Source organism: Mobula birostris, chromosome 16 (genome assembly GCF_030028105.1).
Source record: "Mobula birostris isolate sMobBir1 chromosome 16, sMobBir1.hap1, whole genome shotgun sequence".
NCBI lineage: Eukaryota > Metazoa > Chordata > Chondrichthyes > Myliobatiformes > Myliobatidae > Mobula > Mobula birostris.
The window spans coordinates 58,824,193-58,851,050 of record NC_092385.1 but is presented as its reverse complement, the minus strand read 5'-3'; the positions used below and the strand labels follow the sequence as shown (position 1 = coordinate 58,851,050).

Sequence of the window (26,858 nt, the reverse complement as noted above, 5' to 3'; positions counted from 1 at the left end):
TCTGAAAATCCAAGTATACCACGTCTACTGCATCCCCTTTGTCTACCCTGCTTGTAATTTCCTCAAAGAATTGCAGTAGGTTAGTCAGGCAGGATTTTCCTTTCAGAAAACCATGCTGCCTTTGGCCTATCTTGTCATGTGCCTCCATGTACTCCGTAATCTCATCCCTAACAATCGATTCCAACAACTTCCCAACCACTGATGTGAGGCTAACAGGTCTATAGTTTCCTTTCTGCTGCCTCCCACCCTTCTTAAATAGCGGAGTAACATTTGCAATTTCCAGTCATCCGGTACAATGCCAGAATCTATCGATTCCTGAAAGATAATTGTTAATGCCTCCGCAATCTCTCCAGCTACTTCCTTCAGAACCCGAGGGTGCATTCCATCAGGTCCAGGAGATTTATCCATCCTCAGACCATTAAGCTTCCTGAGCACCTTCTCAGTCTTAATTTTCACTGCACAAACTTCACTTCCCTGACACTCTTGAATGTTTGGTATACTGCAGACATCTTCCATCGTGAAGACTGATGCAAAATACGCATTCAGTTCCTCTGCCATCTCTCATTACAATATCTCCAGTTTCATTTTATATTGGTCCTATGTCTACCCTTGACTTTCTTTTACCCTTATATATACTTAAAAAAGCTTTTAGTATCTTCTTTGATATTAGTCGCCTGCTTCCTCTCATAATTCATCTTTTCCTTCTGAATGACCTTCTTAGTTTCCTTCTGCAAGTTTTTAAAAGCTTCCCAATCCTCTATCTTCCCACTAGCTCTGGCATCCTTGTATGCCCTCTCTTTTGCTTTTACTTTGGCTCTGACTTCACTTACAGCCACAGTAGTGTCCTCCTTCCCTTTGAAAATTTCTTCTTATTTGGAATATATCTATCTTGTACTTCCCTCATTTTTTGCAGAAACTCCAGTCATTGCTGATCTGCTGTCTTTCTTGCAAATGTTCCTTTCCAGTCAACTTTGACCAGTTCCCCTCTCATGCCATTGTAATTTCCTTTATTCCACTGAAATACTGACACATTGGATTTTACTTTTTCCCTCTCAAATTTCAATGTGAACTCGATCATATTGTGGTCACTGTTCCCTAAGGGTTCCTTAACCTTAAGCTCTTTTATCACCTCCAGATCATTGCACAACACCCAATCCAGCACAGCCTATCCCCTAGTGGGCTCAACAACAAGCTGTTCTAAAAAGCCATCCCTTAGACATTCTACAAATTCTCTCTCTTGAGGTCCAGTACTGACCTGGTTCTCCCAATCCACTTTCATGTTAAAATCCCCAACGATTATCATGACATTGCCTTTCTGATGTGTCTTTTCTATCTCCTGCTGTAATTTGTAATCCACATCCTGGCTGCTGTTTCAGGAGCCTGTATACATCTGCCATTAGGGTCCTTTTACCCTTGCCATTTCTTAACTCAACCCATAGAGACTCTATACGTTCCAATCCTATATCACCTCTTTACAGTGATTTAATATTATTTCTTATACATAGAGCGACACCACCCCTTTTGTCTACTAACCTATCTTTCTGATACACCGTATATCCTTGGACATTAAGCTCCCAATGGCAGCCATCCTTTAGCCAAGTTTCAGAGATGGCCACAACGTCATATTTGCCAATCTGTAGCTGAATTTCAAGATCATCTATTTTATTCCTTATGCTGCTTGCATTCAAATACAACACTCTCAGTCCAGTATTTGTTACTTTCCGTTTTAACTGCAGCATGTCTCTATTGCCCTGTAACTCATGCCACTGGCTGTGATTAAGCCTCATCTCCTGCCTGTTCTTTCTATAATCTCTGTTGCATGTTATCTTTGATTTATTTTTGTTTTCCCCTTCCTCAGCCCTATCACTCCGGTTCCCATCCCCCTGCCAAATTAGTTTAAACTCTCCCTAACAGCTCTATTAAATGCACCTGCAAGGATATTGGACCCGTTTGGGCTCAGGTGTAACCCGTCCTTTTTGAAAAAAGGTCATGCAGAAGAGGCCCCAATAATCTAGGAATCTGAAACCCTGCCCCCTACACCAGTCTCTCAGCCACACATTAATAGTCATAGTCATACTTCGTTAATCCCGGGGGAAATTGGTTTTCGTTACAGTTGCTCCATAAATAATAACTAGTAATAGAACCATAAATAGTTAAATAGTAATATGAAAATTATGCCAGTAAATTATGAAATAAGTCCAGGACTAGCCTATTGGCTCAGGGTGTCTGACCCTCCAAGGGAGGAGTTGTAAAGTTTGATGGCCACAGGCAGGAATGACTTCCTATGACACTCAGTGCTACATCTGGGTGGGATGAGTCTCTGGCTGAATGTACTCCTGTGCCCACCCAGTACATTATGTAGTGGATGGGAGACATTGACCAAGATGGCATGCAACTTAGATAGCATCCTCTTTTCAGACACCACCGTCAGAGAGTCCAGTTCCATCCCCACAACATCACTGGCCTTACGAATGAGTTTGTTGATTCTATTGGTGTCTGCCACCCTCAGCCTGCTGCCCCAGCACACAACAGTAAACAAGATAGCACTGGCCACCACAGACTCGTAGAACATCCTCAGCATCGTCCGGCAGATGTTAAAGGACCTCAGTCTCCTCAGGAAATAGAGACAGCTCTGCCCCTTCTTGTAGACAGCCTCAGTGTTCTTTGACCAGTCGAGTTTATTGTCAGTTCGTATCCCCAGGTATCTGTAATCCTCCACCATGTCCACACTGACCCCCTGGATGGAAACAGGGATCACTGGTACCTTAGCTGTCCTCAGGTCTACCACCAGCTCCTTAGTCTTTTTCACATTAAGCTGCAGATAATTCTGCTCACACCATGTGACAAAGTTTCCTACCGTAGCCCTGTACTCAGCCTCATCTGCAGCCTAATATGCCTGATCATGCTACTCTTGCACTCGCTAGCACGTGGCACGGATAGCAATTCCGTGATTACTACCCTAGAGGTCCTGCCTTTCAGCATCCTACCTAACTCTCTGAATTCTCTCTTCAGGACCTCCTCCCTTTTTCTACCTATGTCATTGGTACCTACATGTACCAAGACTTCTGGCTGATCACCCTCTCCCTTCAGAATACTCTGCACCTGATCCGAGACATCCCGTACCCTGGCACCTGGGAGGCAACACACCATGCGGGTATCTCTATCAGGCTGACAGAACCTCCTATCTGTACCCCTCACTATGGAATCCCCTATGACTACCGCATTCCTCATAATCTTCCCTCCCTTCTGCACCATGGAACCAGGCTCGGTGCCAGAGACCCGATCGCTGTGATCGTCCTCTGTCAGGTCACCTCCCTCAATCGCATCCAAACTGAGATAACGATTACTGAGGGGGATGGCCACAAGGGTGCTCGCTACAGTCTGAGCTCTTTCCCTCACTTCCCTGACCGTCACCCACTTATTGAACTCCTGCAGCCTTGGGGATGGAATGGCAGAGCAGACTCAGGGGGCCAAAAAGGCCTAAATCTGCTCCTAGGTCTTATGGTCGTTTACAACCTGCTGACTGGATCTCCTTGCCTTCCTTTTCTACCACTAATCCTCCTGAAGATCCATGTCCCCTCTCCTTATACCCACCTCCTGATGTCATGTACTACCTTACGTTGTTTGATAACACCTTGAGGTGCTCTATGTAATTAAACAGGCCTTTATAAATGTAATGGTACTGTTGTTTGATCCTTTATCTAGTTTTCAATATAAGGATAACCTATAGTCAAATTTATATATTATTAATATTATAAAATGTTATATTATTGTATATAATAACCAAATTTTATTAGTTACTAATAATTGGTTATTAATAATAAACAGTTCATCAGCAAATTACTTACTGAGCAATTGAACTCATGGTACTGAAGACAGAGGAGATTTGAGATACTTTAATGGGAGGGAGACCACCATTCCCAGCAGGTGAGGTGTGTGGGGAGCAAGTGCCTCAGAAGGCAATGTTGGCATTTATTTCAAGAGGACTAGAATATAAACACAAGGATATAATGCTGGGGCTTTATAAGGCAGGAGAAGGATATCATAGAAAGGAGAAGCACATCATAGAAAGCATCCCATCCAGATAATCATGGCCTGCTATGACAACTGCCCTGCTAGTGAACATGAGTAACTGCAGAGAGCTGTGGACACAACTCAACAAATCAGAGGAACCAGCCTCTCTTCCATGGATTTAGTCAACACTTCTCACTGCTGCAGTAAAGCAGCCAGCATTATCAAAGATTCACCCTCCCCAGACATTTTCGCTTCTCGCCTCCCCCCCCCCCCCCCCGCCTCCATTAGGCAGAAGATAGGAAAGCCTGAAGCACTTCGGATCAAGGTTGAGGGCAGCTTCTATCCTGCTACTATAAAACTATTGAATGGTGTCCTAGCATGATTAGGTGAACTGTTGACCTCACATTCTGCCTCGTTGTGACCTTCCACCTTGCTGTGTATCTGCACTGCACTTCTTCTGTATGGTAACAAGTTATTCTGCTCTCTGTTATTTTACCTTATGCAACCTCAATGTCCTGTGTAATGATTTAATCTGTGTGAGCAGTATGCAAAACAAGGCTTTCACTGTACCTCAGTGTACATGATAACAAAAAACCAATTTGCCCATTGACATTACCAATTTCCTTGGAAAACCATAGTATGACTGGAGTAACAAGCAAATTGCAAGTGGAATTCGTGGGTCAAGCAGCATCTGTGGAGGGAAAGGATTTGTCTATGTTTTGGTGCAGGGCATTAACCCAAATCACTGACAGTTCCTTTCAATCCACAGATGCTGGTTGACCCACCTAGTTCCTCCAGCAGTTTGTTTGTTGCTCCAGATTCCAGTATCTGCAGGCGTATGACTGTACTGTTGAACCCTGACATGTTTGTGATCCAAAGATACTTTGGAAGTCAAGAATGAGGCACAAAACTTGTTGCTTACGTCGTTTCATTACATGTTACAAGAACAAAAAGCAAACAAGAAAGAGCTGAGAGAACTCTTGCTATGAGGCTACTTAGCAAGATAAAACCCTATGGCGTTACAGGAAAGATATTGGCATGGATAGCGAAATGGCTAACAGGCAGGAGGCAGCGAGTAAGAATAAAGGGAGCCCTTTCTGGTTGGCTACCAATGACTAGTGGTGTTTCTCAGGGGTCAGTATTGGGACCGCTACTTTTCACATTGTTTGTCAATAATTTAGATAATGGAATTGATGGCTTTGTGGCAAAGTTTGCGGGTGATACGAAGATAGGTGGAGGGGTAGGTAATGCTGAGGAAGCAATGCAATTGCAGCAGGACTTAGATAAATTGGAAGAATGGGCAAAAAAGTGGCAGATGGAATACAGTCTTGGGAAATGTATGATAATGCATTTTGGTAAAAGGAACAATAGTGCAGACAATTATCTAAATGAGGAGAAGGTTCAAACATCAGAGGTGCAGAGGGACTTGGGAGTCCTCGTGCAAGCCTCCCAGAAGGTTTATTTTACAGGTTGAGTGTGTGGTAAAGAAGGCAAATGCAATGTTGACATTTATTTCAAGGGGAATAGAATATAAAAGCAAGGAGATAATGCTGAGCCTTTATAAGACGTTAGTCAGGCCACACTTGGAGAATTGTCAACCATTTTGGGCCCTATATCTCAGAAAGGATGTGTTGTCATTGGAGAGAGTCCAGAGGAGGTTCACAAGGTTGATTCCAGGAATGCAGGGATTAACATATGAGGAGCATTTGACGGCTTTGGGCCTGTACTCACTGGAATTGAGAATAATGTGGGTGGATCTCATTGAAACCTACCAAATGTCAAAAGGACTGGATAGGTTGGATGTGGAGAGGATGTATCCTATAGTGGGGGTATCCAGAACTAGAGGGTACAGCCTCAAAATTGAGGGGCAATCCCTTAGAATCAGAGGTAAGGAGGAATTTTTTTAGCCAGGGAGTAGTAAACTTGTGGAATGCTCTGCCACAGACCGTGGTGGAGGCCAAGTTCGTGCGTATATTTAAGGTGGAAGTTGATCGTTTCCTGATTGGTCAGAGCATCAAAGGATATGGCAAGAAGGCAGGTGTGTGGGGTTGAGTGGGATCCAGGATCAGACATGATGGAATGGCGGAGCAGGCTCGATGGGCTGAATGGCCTAATTCTGCTCCTATGTCTTATGGTCTTAGAACAAAGAAAGGTTAAAGGAAAAAAAGCAGTTTTGGTAATCTCATACTCAGACTAGAGATAACAAAAACTCAATTGATAACAATTAACTTATAAAATAGCCAGATTCAAGAGCTGTGATACCTGATACTGAAAACTGAGAAGATTCAGGAAAAGTACAGAGGCAACTGTACCATAATTATTGGAAAATTCACTGAACCATTACATGTATAAAGGTAATTATATAAAAATCAAGCAAACATGGGGAAGTTAAATGATAAGAAATACAAGAAGTCTACACCAAAAGTACTTACCAAAGTGTCCTACTATGGGCTATGCAATGTTCTCCTTAATGGACAAGAAATATATATTCTGTGGGAATATTATAAATCCAGTACTAAAGAGGCCATCAGTCCAATGTCCTGATTGAAAGGTGACTCCTTTTATTCCACTTTATTTATTCATTTCTTGAGATTATGGAGTTGCTGCCAGCAGTGATTACCCAGGAGTGTAAGGAGACGAACTACCTTGAACTGCAGCAGACCCTCTGGTATAGGTGATTCCACAGTGTTGATGAGGAGGGAGTCCAGCATTTTGACCTAGTAACAAGGAAGGACCAGCAATTACACTTCCACGTCAGGATGGTGTGCAGCTTGAAGGCGAACCTGTAAGTGGAGGCCTCCCATTGCCTCTACTGTCCATGTCCTTGGGTTGTGATGTTGAAGAGGCCGAGGAAAGTCACTGTAGGCTATTTTGTAGATGGTTCACACTGCAGCCATGCTGGAGGGAGTGAATATTTAGGGAGGTAGATGGAGAGACTGTATGTAGCTGTATATGGGCTGGAAACACCACTATCCACAATATCCTACTATTATCCCTTCAACTGCATGAACAATGGTTTAGCGGGCAAACTTCCCTCTGACTAAGGTTTGTAAACTGTCTCTGTCTGTAGGCCAGTCTGTGGATAGCAGTGCATGTGGAACCCCTCCCCTTCCATGGGACATCACGGTCGAGATGCCGCCAGTGTTTCAGGACTTCACGAAGAAAGTGCCAGTTCCTCACACTGCAGCTGTCAAGGTAACTACAGATGGGGGAATCCTGTAGTGGGGCGAAGATTACTTGGTTCAATGTCAACCTTTAGTGGGATATTAAGTGAAGAATTTAATTGGTAAAAAACCTTTTCACAAGTTCAGACTGATCCTGAACCAGTTATTTTCTAATTTTACCTGATCCCAATCTACTATCGGCTTCCCGCACTGGCCGAGCCTATCTCACCCACCTGAGGATAGGTAACCTTATTCTGTGCTGGGTGAACCATGCTGATGGAGCACCCATTTGCAATGTGTACAAGTGCAATGAATCCCAATATATCCTGCAATGGAATGAATCTTATCCCTGTTATAGAGTCATAAAGCACTACAGCACCAAAACAGGCCCTTCAGCCCATGTAGTCCTCACTGAACTGTTATTCTGCCTCGTCCCATCAACCCACACCCGGTCCATAGCTATTGCCTTCCTATCCCTGAAATTTATCTTAACTCTTGGAATCGAACCCACATCCACCACTTCTGCTGGCAGCATGTACAATGCTTTCACCATGCCTGAGTGAAAAATTCCTCCCTCAGGTTCCTCAGTCACCATTCATCCTCTGACCTCTAGCTGTAGTCTCGCCTAACCTTTGTGGAAAAAGCCTGCTTGTGTTTACCCCTCTACATGTTCTAGGGAAGTGCCAGCTGGATACAACCATTCCATGCTGATTTTGTCCGAGACTAATTGCCTGTTCTGAAGCACGCACTCCCATCTTGATGCACAGTTCTTTTCCAATCCAGGCTACCCCGGCGTAATGTCATCAGGCCTGGTCTCTTTCACACTGCCTTCACTGATCCAATCTGTTAAGACCCAGGCTACCCTGACTGCAACTCAAGTGTGTACAGGGGTCACAGTAGACATAGAACTGAACTGCACAACCCAACTCACCTGTGCTGATCAAGTTGTCTACCTGAGCTGGTCCCATTTACTGACATTTGGCCTGTGTGCCTCTAAGCATTTCTTATCTACGTTCCTGTTCAAAAGTGTTAACTGTGCCTGCCTCAACCACTTCCTCTAGCAGCTTGTTCACTTGTGCACCACACTCTACGTGAAGAAGTTGCCCTCCAGGGCCCCTTTAAATATTTCCCCTGCTGTGGTCTCTGGTGATGGTGGTGTTCTTGGGCCTGGTGGTGTGACCCAATGTCTCTTCTTTCAGCGTTGCCACAAGTGCAAGGGCAGAGGGAAGTACCGGTGTTCACAGTGCGGTGGAAAAGGAAAGGTGGGTTGTGGTCAGTCCAATCTTTACAACTCTCTTAGCCTGTTAACGTTGGTAATACTTATCCTCGAGTCCAGCTTTCAATGGCTTTTCTCTTCACCCCCAGAGGCGCCTGTCTGTTGCCAGGATACAGTTCCTCGGGTACAGCATCCCACTAACATCTGTCTGTACAGACGGAAGGCTTTTCAGTTGCCTTCATAGCATTTGTTACGATGCTTTTGAGATCAAAGTCAAGAATGAGGCGTAAAACTTATTGCTAGCAATTTTATCAAGTGTTACATGAACAAAGAAAGAGGAAGGAATGCGGCCATCTCACACTCTGACTAAAGATAACCAAAAATTCCAACGATAATAATTAACCTCTAAAATATATAACCTATATAAATATATAAAATATATAAATATATTGAAATGTATAAAACCTATAAAAGTGGCATGACACCTGTTACTGAAAAACAAAAAGCTTCTAGAAAGATACTAAAGCAGATGTACCATAATTACAGGAAAATTCACTGAACAATTACACGTATAAAGGTGATTATATAAAAACACAAGCAAGCATAAGAAATTTAAACGACAAGAAAAATAACAATTATACACCCTTTGAGTTGTCTTTGGACAGAGAGCTGATGAAACAGAATCATTTTTTTAAATTACTGACGTGCTGTATATTGTGAAATTTGTTGTTTTGTGGCAGCAGTACAATGCAATACATTAATAAAATGATAGCCGTAAAGAGAATTCCTTAGAGATTGCTGCTGCCTGAATTGTATCAGATTCACGTTGGCTTATTGTCATATACACCAGGGTGCATCGAAAATCCTTGCTTGTATGAAGCTCCCACAATGAACAGACTGCATGTTAATAATAACTGCAACAATAAATAGTGACAAGTGCACACTGGAATGGTGCTGAGGTTGTAGTGCGGACTGGCGTAGTGCAAAAAGAAACGCAGAAGTGACAATAACAGAATATCTGAGAGAAGTAGAACTAAGTCGAGGAGCTGACAGTGCCATTGAGAAGGGGATGTGAAAGAGGTGATGTGTTCGGGAGTCTGATAGCAGTGGGGAGAAAACCCCAGTCTATATCACAAAGTACCCCACTGATGATGGAGCAAAACCAACTAACTCATTATAGAGTGTAGACCAGATCGGGTTCAGTTCATGCTTCACTATGTCACGGGGGATTGGAATATTGTCTTTTATGTGGAAAGTAATTACACTTTGTGATGAGCTTATCCTAACCACTGATACTGACCTATATAGAACCCTGCAGCAGGTATCACTGGAGTTCTACTACATTTCCATGCCAGTGACTATGTTTTGTTTTGAGATGGAGGAGATTGATATGTCACCAAAGGCTGAAGCAGAGCTCTACATGTGTACCATGGTGAGCATTCTAATTGATTGCATCACTCTTGTATGGAGGGGTCATTGCAGAGGAAGATCGGAAAATGCTGTAGAGGGTTGTAATCTCTGCTAGCTTCTTCGCAGGCTCTAGCCTCCCCACCATCGAGGACATGCTGAAGAGGTGATGCCTCAGAAAGGTGGTATCCGTCACTAGAACCCTCACTCTCAGGGCATGCCTTCTTCTCATTGCTACCATTGGAGAGAAGGTACTGGAGCCTGAAGAGACACACTCAACATTTTAGGAACAGCTTCCTCCCCTCTGCCATCAGATTTCTGAATAGACAATGAACCCATAAACATTACCTCACTATTTTTGTTATCTTTTTGTGTTACGACTTCATTTTTTAAATATATATTTCTTATTGTAATTTGGTTCCTTAAGGTTGTTATACGCAGGGAAGGTAGCAGGGATAAGCTCCCACTACCTGTGTACAGTGCATCTCAAATAGCCTCTGACAACCAAGTCCAGCTCCTGGCCTTCACATGTAGCTACTAAACCTGGCAGAACCATTTCTACTGACGAGAAAGGGTGAAGGTGGGTTACTGGCACCTTAAAACCAGTTGCTTTGGGCAGACGGGACTCGTCAGCCATGGTTGGTAGCACATCTAGGGAAAGGAAATCTATAATCTCAAACCTCCGCTGCCTTGAGGCTACACCCACTCACGGAGAAGGCTTGTGGAAAATTCTGGAGCTGGGGTCTCCAAGGCAGTCCTACGTTGAGCTCAACATTGACTGGCAACTGCTGCGACGCCTCTGGTGGCAAACTGCATCAATCTATACCGTGACTGTGTGGAGAGGGGGAGCCTGCTACGTGAACAGCAGCTTGCTCTCCCTATCATACTGCCCTGGCTTGCGTATTACATAAACGTCCACTGTGGACCCTGACCAATGCAGGGGGTGTCGCATTGTAATTTATAGATTATTTTATGTGTAGCACTGTACTGATGCCACAAAACAACTAACTTCACAACATCTATCAGTGATAATAAACCCGATTCTGAAACTAGTTCAGAGCAATGGACGAACAGATCAGTGAGAATGCATGCTGCAGTGCTGTAGAATTTGAATTAAATATAACTTCTTATTATCTTTGTATTTGAGATTGGGGCATCACTGGCGAGACCAGCATTCACCACCAGCCTCTAACTGTCCGTGCAATGGTGGCGGTGAGTCACCCGCTGCCTTCCTCCTAGTGAAGGTGCTCACTCGGCTTGGGGGTTGAAATACGATCTGTGATGGGTTTCCAAGCTGGAAGAGCAAGTGACTGGGAGGGAGTGGTGGTGTTCTCGTGCCTCTTAAGCCTCATAGGGTCACAGATCTGGGAGGTGCTGTTGAAGTGGGCTGGGTGAGTAACTGTGGCAGGTTTTGCGGTTGCTGCTTACGGCAGTTACTGTGTGCTGGTGATGAAGGGGATGAATATTCAGAGAGGTGGATGGCTGCCAGTCGAGTGGGCTGGCTCGCTCGGGATGGTGCCAAGCCAAGGATGCTTCCAATAGTGAGGAAGTCTAGGACCAGAAGGCCCTGGCTCAGAATACAAGGACGTTTCTTTAGAACAAAGATGAGGAGGAAATTTTTTAGGCAAAGGGTGGTAAATCTGTGGAATTCATTGCCACATACATCATTGGAGGCCAAGTCATTGGGTATACTTAAAGCAGAGCTTGATAGGTTCTTGATTAGTAAGAGTGTCAAAGTCTTCAGGGAGAAGGTAGGAAAATGGGGTTGAGAGGGATAATAAATCAGCCATAATTGAATGGTGTAGCAGATTCAATGGGTGAATGGTCTAATTCTGCTCCTGTGCCTTATGCTGTTTTGAAAGTTGTGGCACTTATCCTGGCAAGTGGAGAATGTTCATTCACACCCCAAGTCTGTGCCTTGTAGATGGTAACTCGGAGGTGAGTTACTTGCCAGAGCACACCTGGCCACTGGCCTGCTCAAGTAGGCATGGTGTTTGTGTGACTGGTTCCACTGAGATTCTGCTGACTTCAGGATATTGATGCAACAGTAATGCCTTGTAGATTTGGCAGATTCACAGCTTGTGGGGGCCCTTTTTAATCTGACTGAGCAGACAGATTCCACCTGATGGGCTGGGTTAGTGTGGGCCAACTTATCTCTTAGCTTTCAAAAGACCAAATAGAAACTGCAGATGCTGGAAATTGAAAATAAAACCTGAAAATGGAGGGAAACCCTCATTAGTCTGGTTGTCTGGAGGAGAACGAGCTGATGTTTTAAGTTGAAGTCCCTTCTTTAGAATAGAAATTACCTGAAATGTTAGCTTTTTTTTCCCGCAGATGCTGCTTGACCTAGAATACAGAACACTGCAACACTGTACAGGCCTTTCAGCCCATGATGTTGTGCTGACCAAAAGTTTTAACCTACTCTAAGATCAGTCTAATCTATGTCACTCTCCATTTTTCTATCATCTATGTACCCAACAAAGAGTTTCTTAAATGCCTTTACCACCACCCCTGGCAGGCTGTTTCACGTACTCATCACTCTCTGTGTAAAAAAATAAATAAATAAAAATAAAAATAAAACACCACCTCTGACACCCCCTGTTTACTTTCCTCCAATCACCTTAAAATTATTCTGTCCTTGTGTTAGCCATTTCCACTGTGGAAAAAAGTCTCTAGTTATCTACTCGATCTATGCCTCTTATGATTTTGTACACCTCTTATCGTCTTCTCTCATCCACCTTTGCTCCAAAGAGAAAATCCCTGGCTTGCTCAACCTATTCTCATAAGGCATGCCGTCTAATCCAAGCAGCATCCTGGTAAATCCCTGCACCCCCTTCAAAGCTTCCACATCCTTGTGATATTGAGGTGATCAGAACTGAACATATATTCCAAGTGCAGTCTAACCGGAGTTTTATAGAGTCACAACATTGCCTTGCAGCTCTTGAACTCAATCCCCTGACCTGCTGAGTATTTCCAACACTTTCTGTTTTGTTTTAAAACTCCAGCTTTGATTCTCGGAAAGGTACGTCCCTAACTATCCCGCTGCCCTCATCCCTGATCTCTTGTGTCTGTTCCTTGATGCCTGAGTTGTTGTTTAACACAAGAAGAGCCTCCCACTGGGCCGAGTCATAGAGTCATACAGCATGAAAAGAGGCCTTTCTACTCAAATGGCCCGACTGAGCTAAGTTTCCATCTGAACTGGTCCCATTTGCCCTCATTTGGCCTGTATCCCTCTAAATCTTCCCTACCATCTACCTGTCCAAGTACCTTTTAAATGTTGTTAATATGCCTACCTCGCTTGCTTCTACTGACAGCTCATTCCATATACAGGTTCCAATTAAATCTCTCCTCTCTACCTGTGCCCTCTGGTTCTTGATTCCCTAACCCAGGGGAAAGTCTCTAGAGCTGTGAAACCACATGTATTCTCCAGGTGATTCAGCAGCATGTCTGGCCAGTTGATCCCCAAATGGGCACTGACACCAAGTTGTTCTTGTCTGAACACAGCTGAAGTGTCTGTCATGCGGAGGACGAGGGCTGTCTCACGGGAATAAGAGGTGCATCCAGTGTGGGGGAAGTGGCTTGAAAAGGTAAGTGAAAGTGACAAGTGAAAAAACGCCATTCTTTTAAACAGAAAGGGAGTAGGAATAGAGATAGGAGAGATCCTGCAGATGCTGGAAATCAGGATCAACATACAAAATGCTAGAGGAACTGAGCAGCTTAGGCAGCATCTATGGAGGGGAATAAACAATTGATGTTTTGAACTTAGAACCCTCATCAGGACTGAAACAGATTCCAATCAACATAGGCCCTGACTTGGAAGTAGATAATTGATTCTGTAGAATAGGATGTTGCCCAATGACTAATACACAGGGGCATAATCTTGGAGGGAAGTATGGGGAGGGCTTAAGTCAGGTAGTTTTTTTTTTTGACACGAAGAGTAATAGGTGCAAGGAATGCCCTGCTACAGATTGTGGTAGTAAGGCAGATACATTAGGGACATTGAGGTAGGCACTTGGATGATAGATAAATGGAGGGGTTAGATTTATCTTTAGAGTAGGTTAAAAGGTCAGTACAAGATCTTGGGCCAAAGGGCCTGTATTTTGCTATCGTTTTCTATGTTTTATGTTCTTAACAATCTGCGTTTGGCAGCAGGATGGATTTCCATTGGTGGGGCCTTGGTGTTTCTGTGTGGGGCAAGTCAGTCTGCCAGACTCAGTTTTTCAGCTGGTCCTGAAACGTTTGCCATGTCTCTGCCTCCAGAGGTGCTGCTTAACTCTCCTGCAGTTTGCTTTCTCACGCCGGCTTTCCCTCTGTTGCACTCTTGTGTCTCTCTGATCTCAGATGGTTATTGGCGCTGGTTGGGTGGTTGAGAGATGAGAGGGGGATGGTTTTAGTTTCCTGTACTCTAGGAAGAAGACTGTGACCATTCACTTAATTAATTCCCCTCATGATTTTTATATATCTATATGGTCACTGCTCATCCTCCTACCCTCAGACTGCCATGCCTCTCCTTGTAACTCAAGCCCTCCAGTCCTTTGTGAATTTTTTATTAACCCTTTCTAGCTTCATGACATCCTTTCTATAGCTGCACTGCACTCAGTTCTCCAAGCGTGGTGTCACCAATAACTTGTACAGTTGTAACATAACGTTCCACCTCTTGTACTCAGTGCCTGACTGATAAAGGCAAGCATGCCAAAGGCTTTCTTTACAGCCTGTCTAAATGCACCATAGCTTATTGAACAGACAGTGCAGTGCTTCACACTTGGTGTGCAGAAGGAACTGAGTTTTCTCCAGGTAACACTGGTGTCCTTCTTTACAGGTGTGGACCTTGTCTAGGACGAGGCACTCGATCTTGCCATGTCTGCAAAACCAGTGGCCAGCTACTGTTCTACATTCAACTGACAATAAAATGGTAAGTGTTGTGCTTGTATCTCATTTTCCCACATTGCATTTTATGGGAGCATAATTATAGGATAATTCTAACTTTGAGAAGTCCGAGCAAAATTGCACCTTTTGACTAATATTCTTTATTAAATTTCAATAAATAAAAGAGAATATTGAGGTGATTGAGTCGACCAGTTGGGGAGGCTGATGGAATTGTGAGAGGAGCTGTGCTTTGTGCAGTCAGTGCTGCTGACTTGCACTGGGTCACCAACAGGTGGCGCTGAGAGGTGCCCGCTAGCATAACCTAGCTGAGGCTAGTGACGTACCCCCATGTTCCCTACCTCTCCAGATACTGGATACTGCCCCAGATTGTAGCTGGTAACTACAGCAGTCTCATTTAGATCAGATCTCCAGAAATTCATTGTTTTAAATTACAGAATCCCAATGTTCTTCTCTCTCTCTCTGTCTCTCCTCTGTTTCTATTCTTCTCCCCCTGTTCACATCCCTCCAGAAAGATCAGTTGCAATGAACGTGGTTTCACGTCCCTCTCTCAGCAAGACCAGTGCTGACTTGTCTCTCGGACTGTTTCAGTCCCTTTCGTTCTTCTCACCCTTCTTACTGCTTTTTTCCTGATGGAAGGTCATCCACCTGCAGGTTTTCCTTTCTCCACATATGGTGGCTGAGCTTCTGAGTGTTTCAGTGTTATACACACAAAACCCTGGAGGAACTCAGCAGGTTAGACAGCATCAGCATCCATGGTGAGGAATAAACGGTCGACGTTTCGGGCTGGGACCCTCCACCAGGACCGGATAGGAAGGAGGAAAAAGCCAGAATAAGAAGGTGGGGGGAGGGGGGGAGTAAGAGCTTAGAAGGTGAGAGGTGAAGCCAGGTGAGAGGGAAGATGGGTGGGTGTGGGAGAGGGAAGATGGGTGGGTGTGCGAGAGGGAAGATGGGTGGGTGTGGGAGAGGGAAGATGGGTGGGTGTGCGAGAGGGAAGATGGGTGGGTGTGCGAGAGGGAAGATGGGTGGGTGTGGGAGAGGGAAGATGAGTGGGTGTGCGAGAGGGAAGATGGGTGGGTGTGGGAGAGGGAAGATGGGTGGGTGTGGGAGAGGATGAACTGAGAAGCTGGGAGGTGATAGGTGGACGAGATGAGGACTGTAGAAGGAGGAATCTGATCGGAGAGGAGAGTGGACCATGGGAAGAAGGGAAGTAGGAAGGGCGCCGGGGGAGGTGATGGGCGGGAAGGACAAGAGAAGAGGTGAGAGGAAAACCGGAATGGGGAATACAAGGAGGGGGAGAAATTACTGGAAGTCAGATAAATCAACGTTCATGCCATCAGATTGGAGGCTTTCCAGCATTTTCTGTTTTTTTAATTTCTGATTTCCAACATCTGTCATTGTTTAATTTAACATTGCTATTGTTGCTGCAATGTACAATGCAGCAAGTAACTGGTGTATCATGTTGATAAGCAGGCAGTCTGTTTTAGTGAGGCATACTAGCATCACACCATGTCAGCCATCAGTAATTCCCTTCTCGTTCTTGGCCAGGACCAATAACATCTTTGAACAGGTGGCTGACCAACAAATCGGACTTCCTGTGGCACTCTTCAGTAATGTGACGGGGCAGAACGTCTTTGCTGATGAAAACTACCAGGTAAGAGGGGCCATCAGCTCTCCAGTACACTGTGGTTTATGAAAGTCAAGTGTCAGAGACCAGATCCCTCCTCAGGAAACTGGCATCTCATGGGCAAAGGTTTTCCAAAGAGACTTGAATGTAGAAGCCTAACATGCAGTTGGATAAGGTTCACTGAGCTTGTAAAATGTTACAATCTATATTTATGTTAATTAATTTGTAAGTTGTGGGTATTTGTTTTCTTATAACTTGTAACAATACAGAGGGCTGCCATTCGGCCCATCAAATCTCTGCCAGCTCCCTGAGGAGCAACCTCATTCCTCTACACATTTCCCAGTAACTCTGCAATGTATTGTCCTTCACACATGCCCATCAACCTCACTTTGGTTCCTTTTTGCCAATTACCCTCAGTAGGGGTAATTTACAGGAGTCGGGTAACTTTCCAGCATATCTTTGGGATGTGGGAGGAAACCAGAGTACCCAGGGGTAAACCCCTGCATTCACAAAAAGAACATGCAAACTCCTCATAGACAGCAGCAGAGATCTGGATTGAACCCCGGTCTGTGGAGCTGTAAGTGTAGTGTATTTAATATTTGAGTAATATTGTAAATATATTGTTGAGTAAGTATTCTTTATTAGTTCAAATCAGCGTTTCTCAACCTTTTTACCCTGGAGGAACCTTTTGAAGTAATTTTCAGGTCTCAAGGAACCCCTGCATAAAAATTATTTTATCTAGAGCTCATGGTTCGTTAGTGTGACCAGTAATTTGCAGATATAAAGTCCAAAAATAATTGTCAATGCTCTTTTGAATAGAGAATGAATTTTTAGCGAAGTTTTCTTGGGGCGTGGGGGGGAAGCTTAGTTTACCTTTCTTGAAATTACTCTTTCTTTCTCTTTCATAAATTTTAAAAACTCATAAGGCAAACATAATAGATTTCTCAACTTGGATAGGTTAGATGAGTGAGCAAGTTCATAGCAGATGCAATTTAATGTGGATAAATGTGAGGTTATCCACTTTGGTGGCAAGAACAGGAAAACATATTATTATCTGAATGGTGGCCGATTAGGAAAAGGGGAGGTGCAATGACACCAGTCATTGAAAGTGGGCATGCAGGTACAGCAGGCGGTGAAAAAGGCGAATGGTATGCTGGCATTCATAGCAAGAAGATTCGAGTACAGGAGCAGGGAGGTACTACTGCAGTTGTACAAGGCCTTGGTGAGAGCACACCTAGAGTACTTTGTGCAGTTTTGGTCCCCTAATCTGAGGAAAGACATTCTTGCCATAGAGGGAGTACAAAGAAGGTTCACCAGATTGATTCCTGGGATGGCAGGACTTTCATATGATGAAAGACTGGATCGGCTAGGCTTATACTCGCTGGAATTTAGAAGATTGAGGGGGGATCTTATTGAAACATATAAAATTCTAAAGGAATTGGACAGGCTAGATGCAGGAGGATTGTTCCTGATGCTGGGGAAGTCCAGAACAAGGGGTCAAAGTTTGAGGATGAAGGGGAAGCCTTTTAGGACCAAGATAAGGAAAAACTTCTTCACACAGAGAGTGGTGAATCTGTGGAATTCTCTGCCACAGGAAACAGTTGAGGCCAGTTCATTGGCTATATTTAAGAGGGAGTTAGATATGGCCCTTGTGGCTAAAGGGATCGGGGGTATGGAGAGAAGGCAGGTACAGGGTTGTGAGTTGAATGATCAGCCATGATCGTACTGAATGGCGGTGCAGGCTTGAAGGGCCGAATGACCTACTCCTGCACCTATTTTCTATGTTTCTATGATTCTGGGTCGAACTTGACAAAAGCACACATGGTTTTTACCTTCAACTGAAATGAGACGATTTCTGTCCTTACTCTGAATACTCGTTAAACAAGAATAAGCTTGTTCACACATGTAAGAAGTTGAAAACTGCAGCAAAATGTTCCTTACTTTCCTATGAATAGCAAGATACTGTTCTTTCACAGAAATCCAGAACTTGTCTAGGGTCAGATCAGTAAATCTAATCTTGAGTGCATGATCAGAGTGCAGCTCACAAAGTTTTTCCTCTTTTCTCAAAGTCAAGTTCTCAGGCTCAGCGGAAGATTCAGAGAAAGGGTCCCTCACCCATTCTAGCTTCTGCAGCCATTTTTCATCCTCAAAGCACTTAGCAAAATCTGGCCTACTATTTTTTTAAAGTACTTTTGTAATTCACCCCTGTTAAGAACTCTTCCTCTGCTCAGCCACCAGATTTCTGTATGTAGCAGGAGATCGGTCTGCTCTCTGTCCATGTTTTCACACAGTTTTTTTAAATGTCCTCAAGTGATCTGGTCTTAAAGCTACTAAATAACTTGCTTCCTGAATCTTTTTACTGACTGTGACTTTAATCTGTTTGTTTTGAGACTCAAATAGTCATTGAAAATAATCAGCTCCTCATATATGGGCACGGAGAACGGAAGGGGGTGGGTCACAAGGAGGATTTGCTGGTGGGCTTACTCCTGGGCCTGGCCAAGATGGCCATTCACTGTCTAGGCAGTGAAAAGTTGAGGGCTCTGCCAGGGCCGACTGCCTGCCCCTCTTCTGAGAATACGTTCACGCTCGGCTATCCTTGAAGAGGGGGCCTGCGGTCACAATGGGTACAGTTGGGTAGGTCCGAGAGCAGTTGGCCCCCCAGGGAATTGATTGTTTAATACACAGTAGCAATCATATTTTAATTTGAATTTATTCACTGTCCAGTAAATAATGTTGGTACTTCGTATATTTGTTGTGTGAATACACTTTTATACTTCTGTAAAATGAGACAGACTTGTTGTCCGTTGTTGCACTAATGCAGTGAAATGACTCAGAAGGTTGTAATTCTTCATCAATAACCTGATCAGGATTGTCCATAGGCCTAGGCCCAGAATCCTCCTCTTCCATTTCACGCCTCCTCTTCCGGGTCCTGACGGGATATTCCCTGGGACCTTGAGGGAAGTTAGTGTAGAAATAGCAGGGGCTCTGACAGAAATATTTCAACTGTCATTAGAAACGGGGATGGCGCCAGAGGATTGGCGTATTGCTCATGTTGTTCCATTGTTTAAAAAGGGTTCTAAGAGTAAACCTAGCAATTATCGGCCTGTAAGTCTGACGTCAGTGGTGGGTAAATTAATGGAAAGTATTCTTAGAGATGGTATATATAATTATCTGGATAGACAGGGCCTGATTAGGAACAGTCAACATGGATTTGTGCGTGGAAGGTCATGTTTGACAAATCTTATTGAATTTTTTGAAGAGGTTACTAGGAAACATGATGAGGGTAAAGCAGTGGAAGTTGTCTATCTGGACTTCAGTAAGGCCTTTGACAAGGTTCCACACGGAAGGTTAGTTAGGAAGGTTCAATTGTTAGGTATTAATATTGAAGTAGTAAAATGGATTCAACAGTGACTGGATGGGAGATGCCAGAGAGTAGTGGTGGATATCTGTCAGGTTGGAGGCCAGTGACTAGTGGTGTGCCTCAGGGATCTGTACTGGGTCCAATGTTGTTTGTCTTATACATTAATGATCTGGATGATGGGGTGGTAAATTGGATTTGTAAGTATGCAGATAATACTAAGATAGGTGGCGTTGTGGATAATGAAGCAGGTTTTCAAAGCTTGCAGAGAGATTTAGGCCAGTTAGAAGAGTGGGCTGAAAGATGGCAGATGGAGTTTAATGCTGATAAGTGTGAGGTGCTACATTTTGGTAGGACTAATCAAAATAGGACATACATGGTAAATGGTAGGGCATTGAAGAATGCAGTAGAACAGAGTGATCTAGGAATAATGGTGCATAGTTCCATGAAGGTGGAATCTCATGTGGATAGGGTGGTGAAGAAAGCTTTTGGTATGCTGGCCTTTATAAATCAGAGCATTGAGTATAGGAGTTGGGATGTAATGTTAAAATTGTACAGGGCATTGGTAAGGCCAAATTTGGAGATTTATGTACAGTTCTGGTCACCGAATTATAGGAAAGATGTCAACAAATTAGAGAGAGTACAGAGAAGATTTACTAGAATGTTACCAGGGTTTCAGCACCTGAGTTACAGAGAAAGGTTGAAAAAATTGGGTCTTTATTCTTTGGAACATAGAAGGTTGAGGGGGGATATGATGGAGGTATTTAAAATTATGAGGGGGATTGATAGAGTTGACGTGGATAGGCTTTTTCCATTGAGAGTGAGGGAGATTCAAACAAGAGGACATGAGTTGAGAGTTAAAGGGCAAAAGTTTAGGGGTAACACGACGGGGAGCTTCTTTACTCAGAGAGTGGTAGCTATGTGGAACGAGCTTCCAGTAGAAGTGGTAGAGGCAGGTTCAATATTGTCATTTAAAGAAAAATTGGATAGGTATATGGACAGGAAGGGAATGGAAGGTTATGGGCTGAGTACAGGTCGGTGGGACTAGGTGAGAGTAAGCGTTCGGCATGGACTAGAAGGGCCGAGATGGCCTGTTTCTGTGCTGTAATTGTTATATGGTTATATGGTTAAAAATCGCCACACTGCACTGTCGTTAGAATGAAAGTTTCCCGCCAGTTTTTTACTACACCAATCAAGTTTGTTCGCTCCTATAAGTCAGTTGACAAAGTGTAAGGGGAAGCTGGGGGAGGTAATTTGGGAGGGAGAGGCTGATGTCACAGCCCAAGTTGGGTAAGTCCATTCAATGCTCAGAAAACGCACTTAACGATTCTCATCAGCCTACCGACCTCCCCTCATTGCAATATAGCACTCACCAGTTATCAACGGCCTCCCTTAACTTGCGCCAAAAACTGAGAATGAACACAGTCCTACTGTGGACTGCCATACTGGCTGAGAGATCTCCTACAAGATTGCTTACTGGTCTGCTCGGACACTGCCCGCCACTGTGGGCATTAGCATCGCGCATTGCGTGAAGCTCAAAAAAATGATGTGTTTTTTTTTAATCACGATCTCTCGCAGAACCGCAGTTGAGGAACCCTGGTTTAAATAATTCATTATGCATTCTATGTAAAAATATGTGAATTGCATACGTCATGACACTACCACGCGATACTTGCATGCTTCGCTTAAAGTAAAAACAAAACTAAGACATGAGGGAATCTGCAGGTGCTGGAAATTCAAGCAACACACACAAAAATTGCTGGTGAACGCAGCAGGCCAGGCAGCATCTCTAGGAAGCGATACAGTTGATGTTTCGGGCCGAGACCCTTCATCAGGACTAACTGAAAGAAGAGCTAGTAAGAGATTTGGAAGTGGGAGGGGGAGGGGGAGATCCAAAATGATAGAAGACAGGAGGGGGAGGGATGGAGCCAAGAGCTGGTCAGGTGATTGGCAAAAGGGATACGAGAGTATCATGGGACAGGAGGCCTAAGGAGAAAGAAAAGGGGGAGGGGGGGAAAAAGCCCAGAGGATGGGCAAGGGGTATAGTGAGAGGGACAGAGGGAGAAAAAGGAGAGAGAGAAAACGAATGTGTGTATATAAATAAATAAATAACGGATGGGGTACGAGGGGGAGGTGGGGCATTAGCAGAAGTTTGAGAAGTCGATGTTCATGCCATCAGGTTGGAGGCTACCCAGACGGAATATAAGGTGTTGTTCCTCCAACCTGAGTGTGGCTACATCTTTACAGTAGAGGCTGTGGATAGACATATAAGAATGGGAATGGGATGTGGAATTAAAATGTGTGGCCACTGGGAGATCCTGCTTTCTCTGGCGGACAGAGTGTAGGTGTCCAGCAAAACGATCTCCCAGTCTGCGTCGGGTCTCGCCAATATATAGAAGGCCACATCGGGAGCACCGGACGCAGTACATCACCCCAACCGACTCACAGATGAAGTGTCGCCTCACCTGGAAGGACTGTCTGGGGCCCTGATTGGTGGTGAGGGAGGAAGTGTAAGGGCATGTGTAGCACTTGTTCCGTTTACAAGGATAAGTGCCAGGAGGGAGATCAGTGGGGAGGGATGGGGGGGACGAATGGACAGGGGAGTCGCGTAGGGAGCAATCCCTGCAAAAAGCAGAGAGAGGGGTGGAGGGAAAGATGTGCTTAGTGGTGGGATCCTGTTGTAGGTGGCGGAAGTTACGGAGAATAATATGTTGGACCCGGAGGCTGGTGGGGTGGTAGGTGAGGACAAGGGGAACCCTATTCCTAGTGGGGTGGCGGGAGGATGGAGTGAGAACAGATGTGCGTGAAATGGGGGAGATGCATTTGAGAGCAGAGTTGATGATGGAGGAAGGGAAGCCCCTTTCTTTAAAAAATGAGGACCTCTCCCTCGTCCTGGAATGAAAAGCCTCATCCTGAGAGCAGATGCGGCGGAGATGGAGGAATTGCGAGAAGGGGATGGCATTTTTGCAAGAGACAGGGTGAGAAGAGGAATAGTCCAGATAGCTGTGAGAGTCAGTAGATAAGCTGTCTCCAGAGATAGAGACAGAAAGATCTAGAAAGGGGAGGGAGGTATCGGAAATGGACCAGGTAAACTTGAGGGCAGGGTGAAAATTGGAGGCAATGTTAAGTCAACAAGCTCAGCGTGCGTGCAGGAAGCAGCGCCAATGCAGTCGTCGATGTAGCGAAGGAAAAGTGGGGGACAGATACCAGAGTAGGTTTGGAACATGGATTGTTCCACAAAGCCAACAAAAAGGCAGGCATATGGGTGCCCATAGCTACACCTTTAGTTTGGAGGAAGTGGGAGGAGCCAAAGGAGAAATTATTAAGAGTAAGGACTAATTCCGCTAGACGGAGCAGAGTGGTGGTAGAGGGGAACTGGTTAGGTCTGGAATCCAAAAAGAAGCGGAAAGCTTTGAGGCCTTCCTGATGAGGGATGGAAGTATATAGGGACTGGACATCCACGGTGAAACTAAGATCCCGTTCTCCAGGGCTCCCGTCTTTTTCTTCCAATTAATTTTTGTTTTGGAGTTACGAAACACAACAGTGGCGATGAGGAGGTTTTAAACAAACCCGAGACAATTATCTAGCTGTTGAAGTGCACTGAGACATTTGAGTTTTTAAAAAATGCAGCGAGAAACGGTTGAGTTGGATAAACAGCATAGCACGTGCTTCTTTTGAAGGGACAGCCACGGTGGAGTTTTTTAAAAAGACAGGAAGTAGACAAATTCAAATTGCAAAACGCTTTAGGCTTCATAACGGGAATCAAAAGGATGGGGAGTCCATTTCAGCATACGTCTAAACAGAAACCTGCCTGGCCAAACAAGTTGTGTTATGGTTGTGACAGGGGTTCACCTACCAAATGCAGGGTTAAAGGCAAGACTTGCAGAAAGTGTAACAAAGTAGGACATGTCAGGCAGACAAAAATAAATCGACAGCTCAAAGAGATAAAGTTAAAAAATCAAGTTGCATTTTCAAAAAGATCACTAATCTGCACGCTGTTGATGCAAAATCTGATAATGCTGAGAGTGACACAGCACTGAGGTTTAAAATGTGAAAACTAACAATAGACAAGCAATATGGCTTGCACCCGAACAGCATTTCAAAGATACTGAACTGAAGCCTGCAGATATCGAACTAGCAACTTGTACTAGAGAAAGTATAACTGCTGTTGGAATGACATTCATAACAGTGAAATGCAGCAACTAACAAGCCACATTAGACTGGCATATGGTTTAAGAAAAGGAGGGCCAGCATTGTTGGGCAATAAGACAACTACAACTTGATTGGAGATCCATTCACCATTTACATGCCACGTCCCCTGTAATAGAGTCAACTGAAAGGGAATTAAGAAAGGTACTGGATGATGCCACAGCAGTGTTTAAAACTCAAACATATCAAGGTTAAAATTGTGGTAAATGAAAATGCCACACCCAAGTTTTACAAAGCCCGTCTGGTTCCTTATACCATCCGTGATAAAGTAGCCAGTGAGCTAGATCACATGGAGGCTGAAGGAATTCTGTCCAAGGTTGAGTGGAGCCCATGGGCAACACTAGTGGTCCCAGTAGCCGAGAAGAATGGGTCTGTCAGGATCGGTGGTGGTTTTAAGGTCACCATCCATCCAGTACTGAAAGTAGATCAATACCCTCTGCCTGGGGTAGAGGATATCTCCACAAACCTTTCCAGAGGACAATACTTCAGCAAAGTGGACTTGGCTGAGGCCTACCTACAGATGGGAATGAAAGAAGAGTCCAAAGTGTTTCTCACCATAAACACTCAAAGGGCTTCATCGCAATAATAGGCTCTTTTTTTGGAGGAGCATCAACACAATCAGAGTGACTACCACCCCAGCCCTGCCCCCAACCCTCGACCCCTGTTAGGAAAGATATTATCCCACAAAAGTAAGAAATCCTCCATAGTGACTAAATCTTTAGGCCTGAATGGGACAATTTTGTATTATATAGTATACTGTGTCTACAAGTTGAGATGAGTTGGAGTTTATACCCAAGCAGGGAGGAGTGTTGTATATTTAATATTTCAGTAATATTGTAAATATATTGTCTAAGTAAGCATTCTTAATTTGTTTAAATCGTTCATTATGGGTTTTATGTAAAGATGAAACTAAGACCTGGTCTCCTGGGCTCCCATCTTTTTCTTGCCATTAGTTTTTATATTTTGGAGTTACAGAACATTACAGTGAGATATCATCATGATGTTCCCACTCCTCCCTCGAGCACTAAGCTCATGGACATAAAGGCTTAATGCTTAGGGACTATATTTATGTAACAATTTAACAGTAAGAAATGACTAAACACTTGGACAGCATAGGTCAACGACCCTGTCTGCCCATTGGCCAGAGCTAGAGTCTGCCAGTCTGCTGGGAAGGTCAAAGGCCCAATGCCTATGAGTCGAAGTCCACTGCAGGCTAAAGCCAGTGTGTCCTGGGGCTGGAGCTCTGTGTATGTGTGTGGGTGGATAGGCGTGTGGAACAGGCAAGTTTTTCTGTTGTGGTTTTATTGCTGTTTTGTTCAGTGTTGTTCTGCAGAGCATTGTGGGTAAGCTGTGTTGGCACTGGAATGCGTGGTGACACCTGCTACCCCCAGCAGTGTGTTGTTGACTCACGTGATGCATTTCACTGTATGTTAGGATGTATATGTGATAAATAAATCTGAATCGCCAATCATAGCCTTGGTATTAATAGCAGCACACCCTCATCAGCTGAGTAACCATCCATCAATATCTATTCTGTTGCCTTTCCTAATTGTCCTGAAAAGGTGACCCTGTAATTTTACACTCCTCTGCCAGAGAAATATCCTCCCTGCTTCCATCATTATCAAACCCACTTAAAAATTTTAAATATTATGATGCAAGCATTTCCCATTCTTCTAAAGCCCAGAGAACAGAGAAGTAGTGTGCTCAGTCTCTCCTCGTATGACAGAGCCAATCTGGTGAACATTGCTGCAACCCTTTCATTGCAAGTACAACCTTTCTCAGGTAATGAGACCAAAACCATACACAATCCTGAAGACACAGACTCGTCATGATACTGATTTATGTTCAAAGGTGTACTCCATCTCTCACTGCTCTGTCTCGATGCCAGCCTTAGTGATGTCTTGGTGAGTGTGAACCTCCGCAGTCACAGAATAATCAGAACAATTGGTTTCTCAGGAAAGAATCAGACTGTTTCAGGACATAATGTGTCACTGCAACTCCAGAAACCATGCGTTCGTAAAACGAAGCTGGGTGGCTGCAGTTAAGGAAGATTATGCACCGATCATATTTATAGACCTATGGAAGGAAAGAAATTGATGCAGAGTTTTGACTGGAAATGTCAACAACTCCTTCCCCCTCCTCAGATACTGCTCGACTCACTGAGTTCTTCCAGCAGATAGTATGTTGGTCCAGATTCTGGCCTCTAGTGTCTCCAGCTACTAGAACCAGTCAGATTAATTGAAGCGCAAGGCTGCAGATCTAATAATATGATCTCAGGGTTGTATGCTGTATACATATTTTAATAATAAATGTACTTTGAATCTTTGACCAGAGCATAAACCTCCTTATCTGCAGCTACCCAGCTTTGTTTTATGAACACATGGTTTCTAGAGTTGCAATGACACGTTATGTCCTAAATAGTCTGACTCTTTCCTGATTAACCAATTGTTCTCATGAGTCTGTGACTGCTGGAGAATTACGTTCACCTGTACATCAGTAAGACCCTCAGCCAAACAGAATGCTGAGAGGCTGGGATACGTCTTTGAACATAAGTTATAAAAGCAGTTAGCACCTCAGTGAGTCTCTGGTCCTGATGAAGGGTCTTGGCCCAAATTGTCAGCTATTTAATCCCCTTCCTGGATGCTGCCTGCCCTGCTGAGTTCCTCTAGCATTTTGTGTGTGTTCCACTGGATTCTTAGCATCTGCAGAATCTCTTGTATTTAACATTTGCTGCCCCTTGGGTACCTCATACAGTTTTGGTCTACCTACCCGAGAATGGATATACTTGGGATAGAAGGGTTGCAGAAAAGGTTCACCAGACCGGGTCTGTCACATGAGGAAAGATTGAGTAGATTCTGTTCTCTAAGTTTTAGAAGATTGGGAAATATTTACAACATAATATTTAAAATTCTTAAGAGGGCTTGATAGGATAGAAGCAGGGAGGATATTTCCCTGGCATTATTCCTCCATTTCAGGGCA

At 44.1% G+C, this 26,858-nt stretch overlaps 1 protein-coding gene across 2 annotated transcripts in view; it reads left to right on the top strand.

Moving 5' to 3' along the window:
* The window catches only part of LOC140211167 (protein SSUH2 homolog), a 76,812-nt gene that overhangs the window by 43,568 nt on the left and 6,386 nt on the right, over window positions 1–26,858 (top strand). For both annotated transcript variants that reach the window (XM_072280713.1, XM_072280712.1), the window contains 5 exons: window positions 7,085–7,209; window positions 8,378–8,440; window positions 13,306–13,388; window positions 14,621–14,713; window positions 16,234–16,339. In XM_072280713.1, the coding sequence (XP_072136814.1) occupies window positions 7,085–7,209; window positions 8,378–8,440; window positions 13,306–13,388; window positions 14,621–14,713; window positions 16,234–16,339 (470 nt within the window). The remainder of the gene's footprint in view (window positions 1–7,084; window positions 7,210–8,377; window positions 8,441–13,305; window positions 13,389–14,620; window positions 14,714–16,233; window positions 16,340–26,858) is intronic.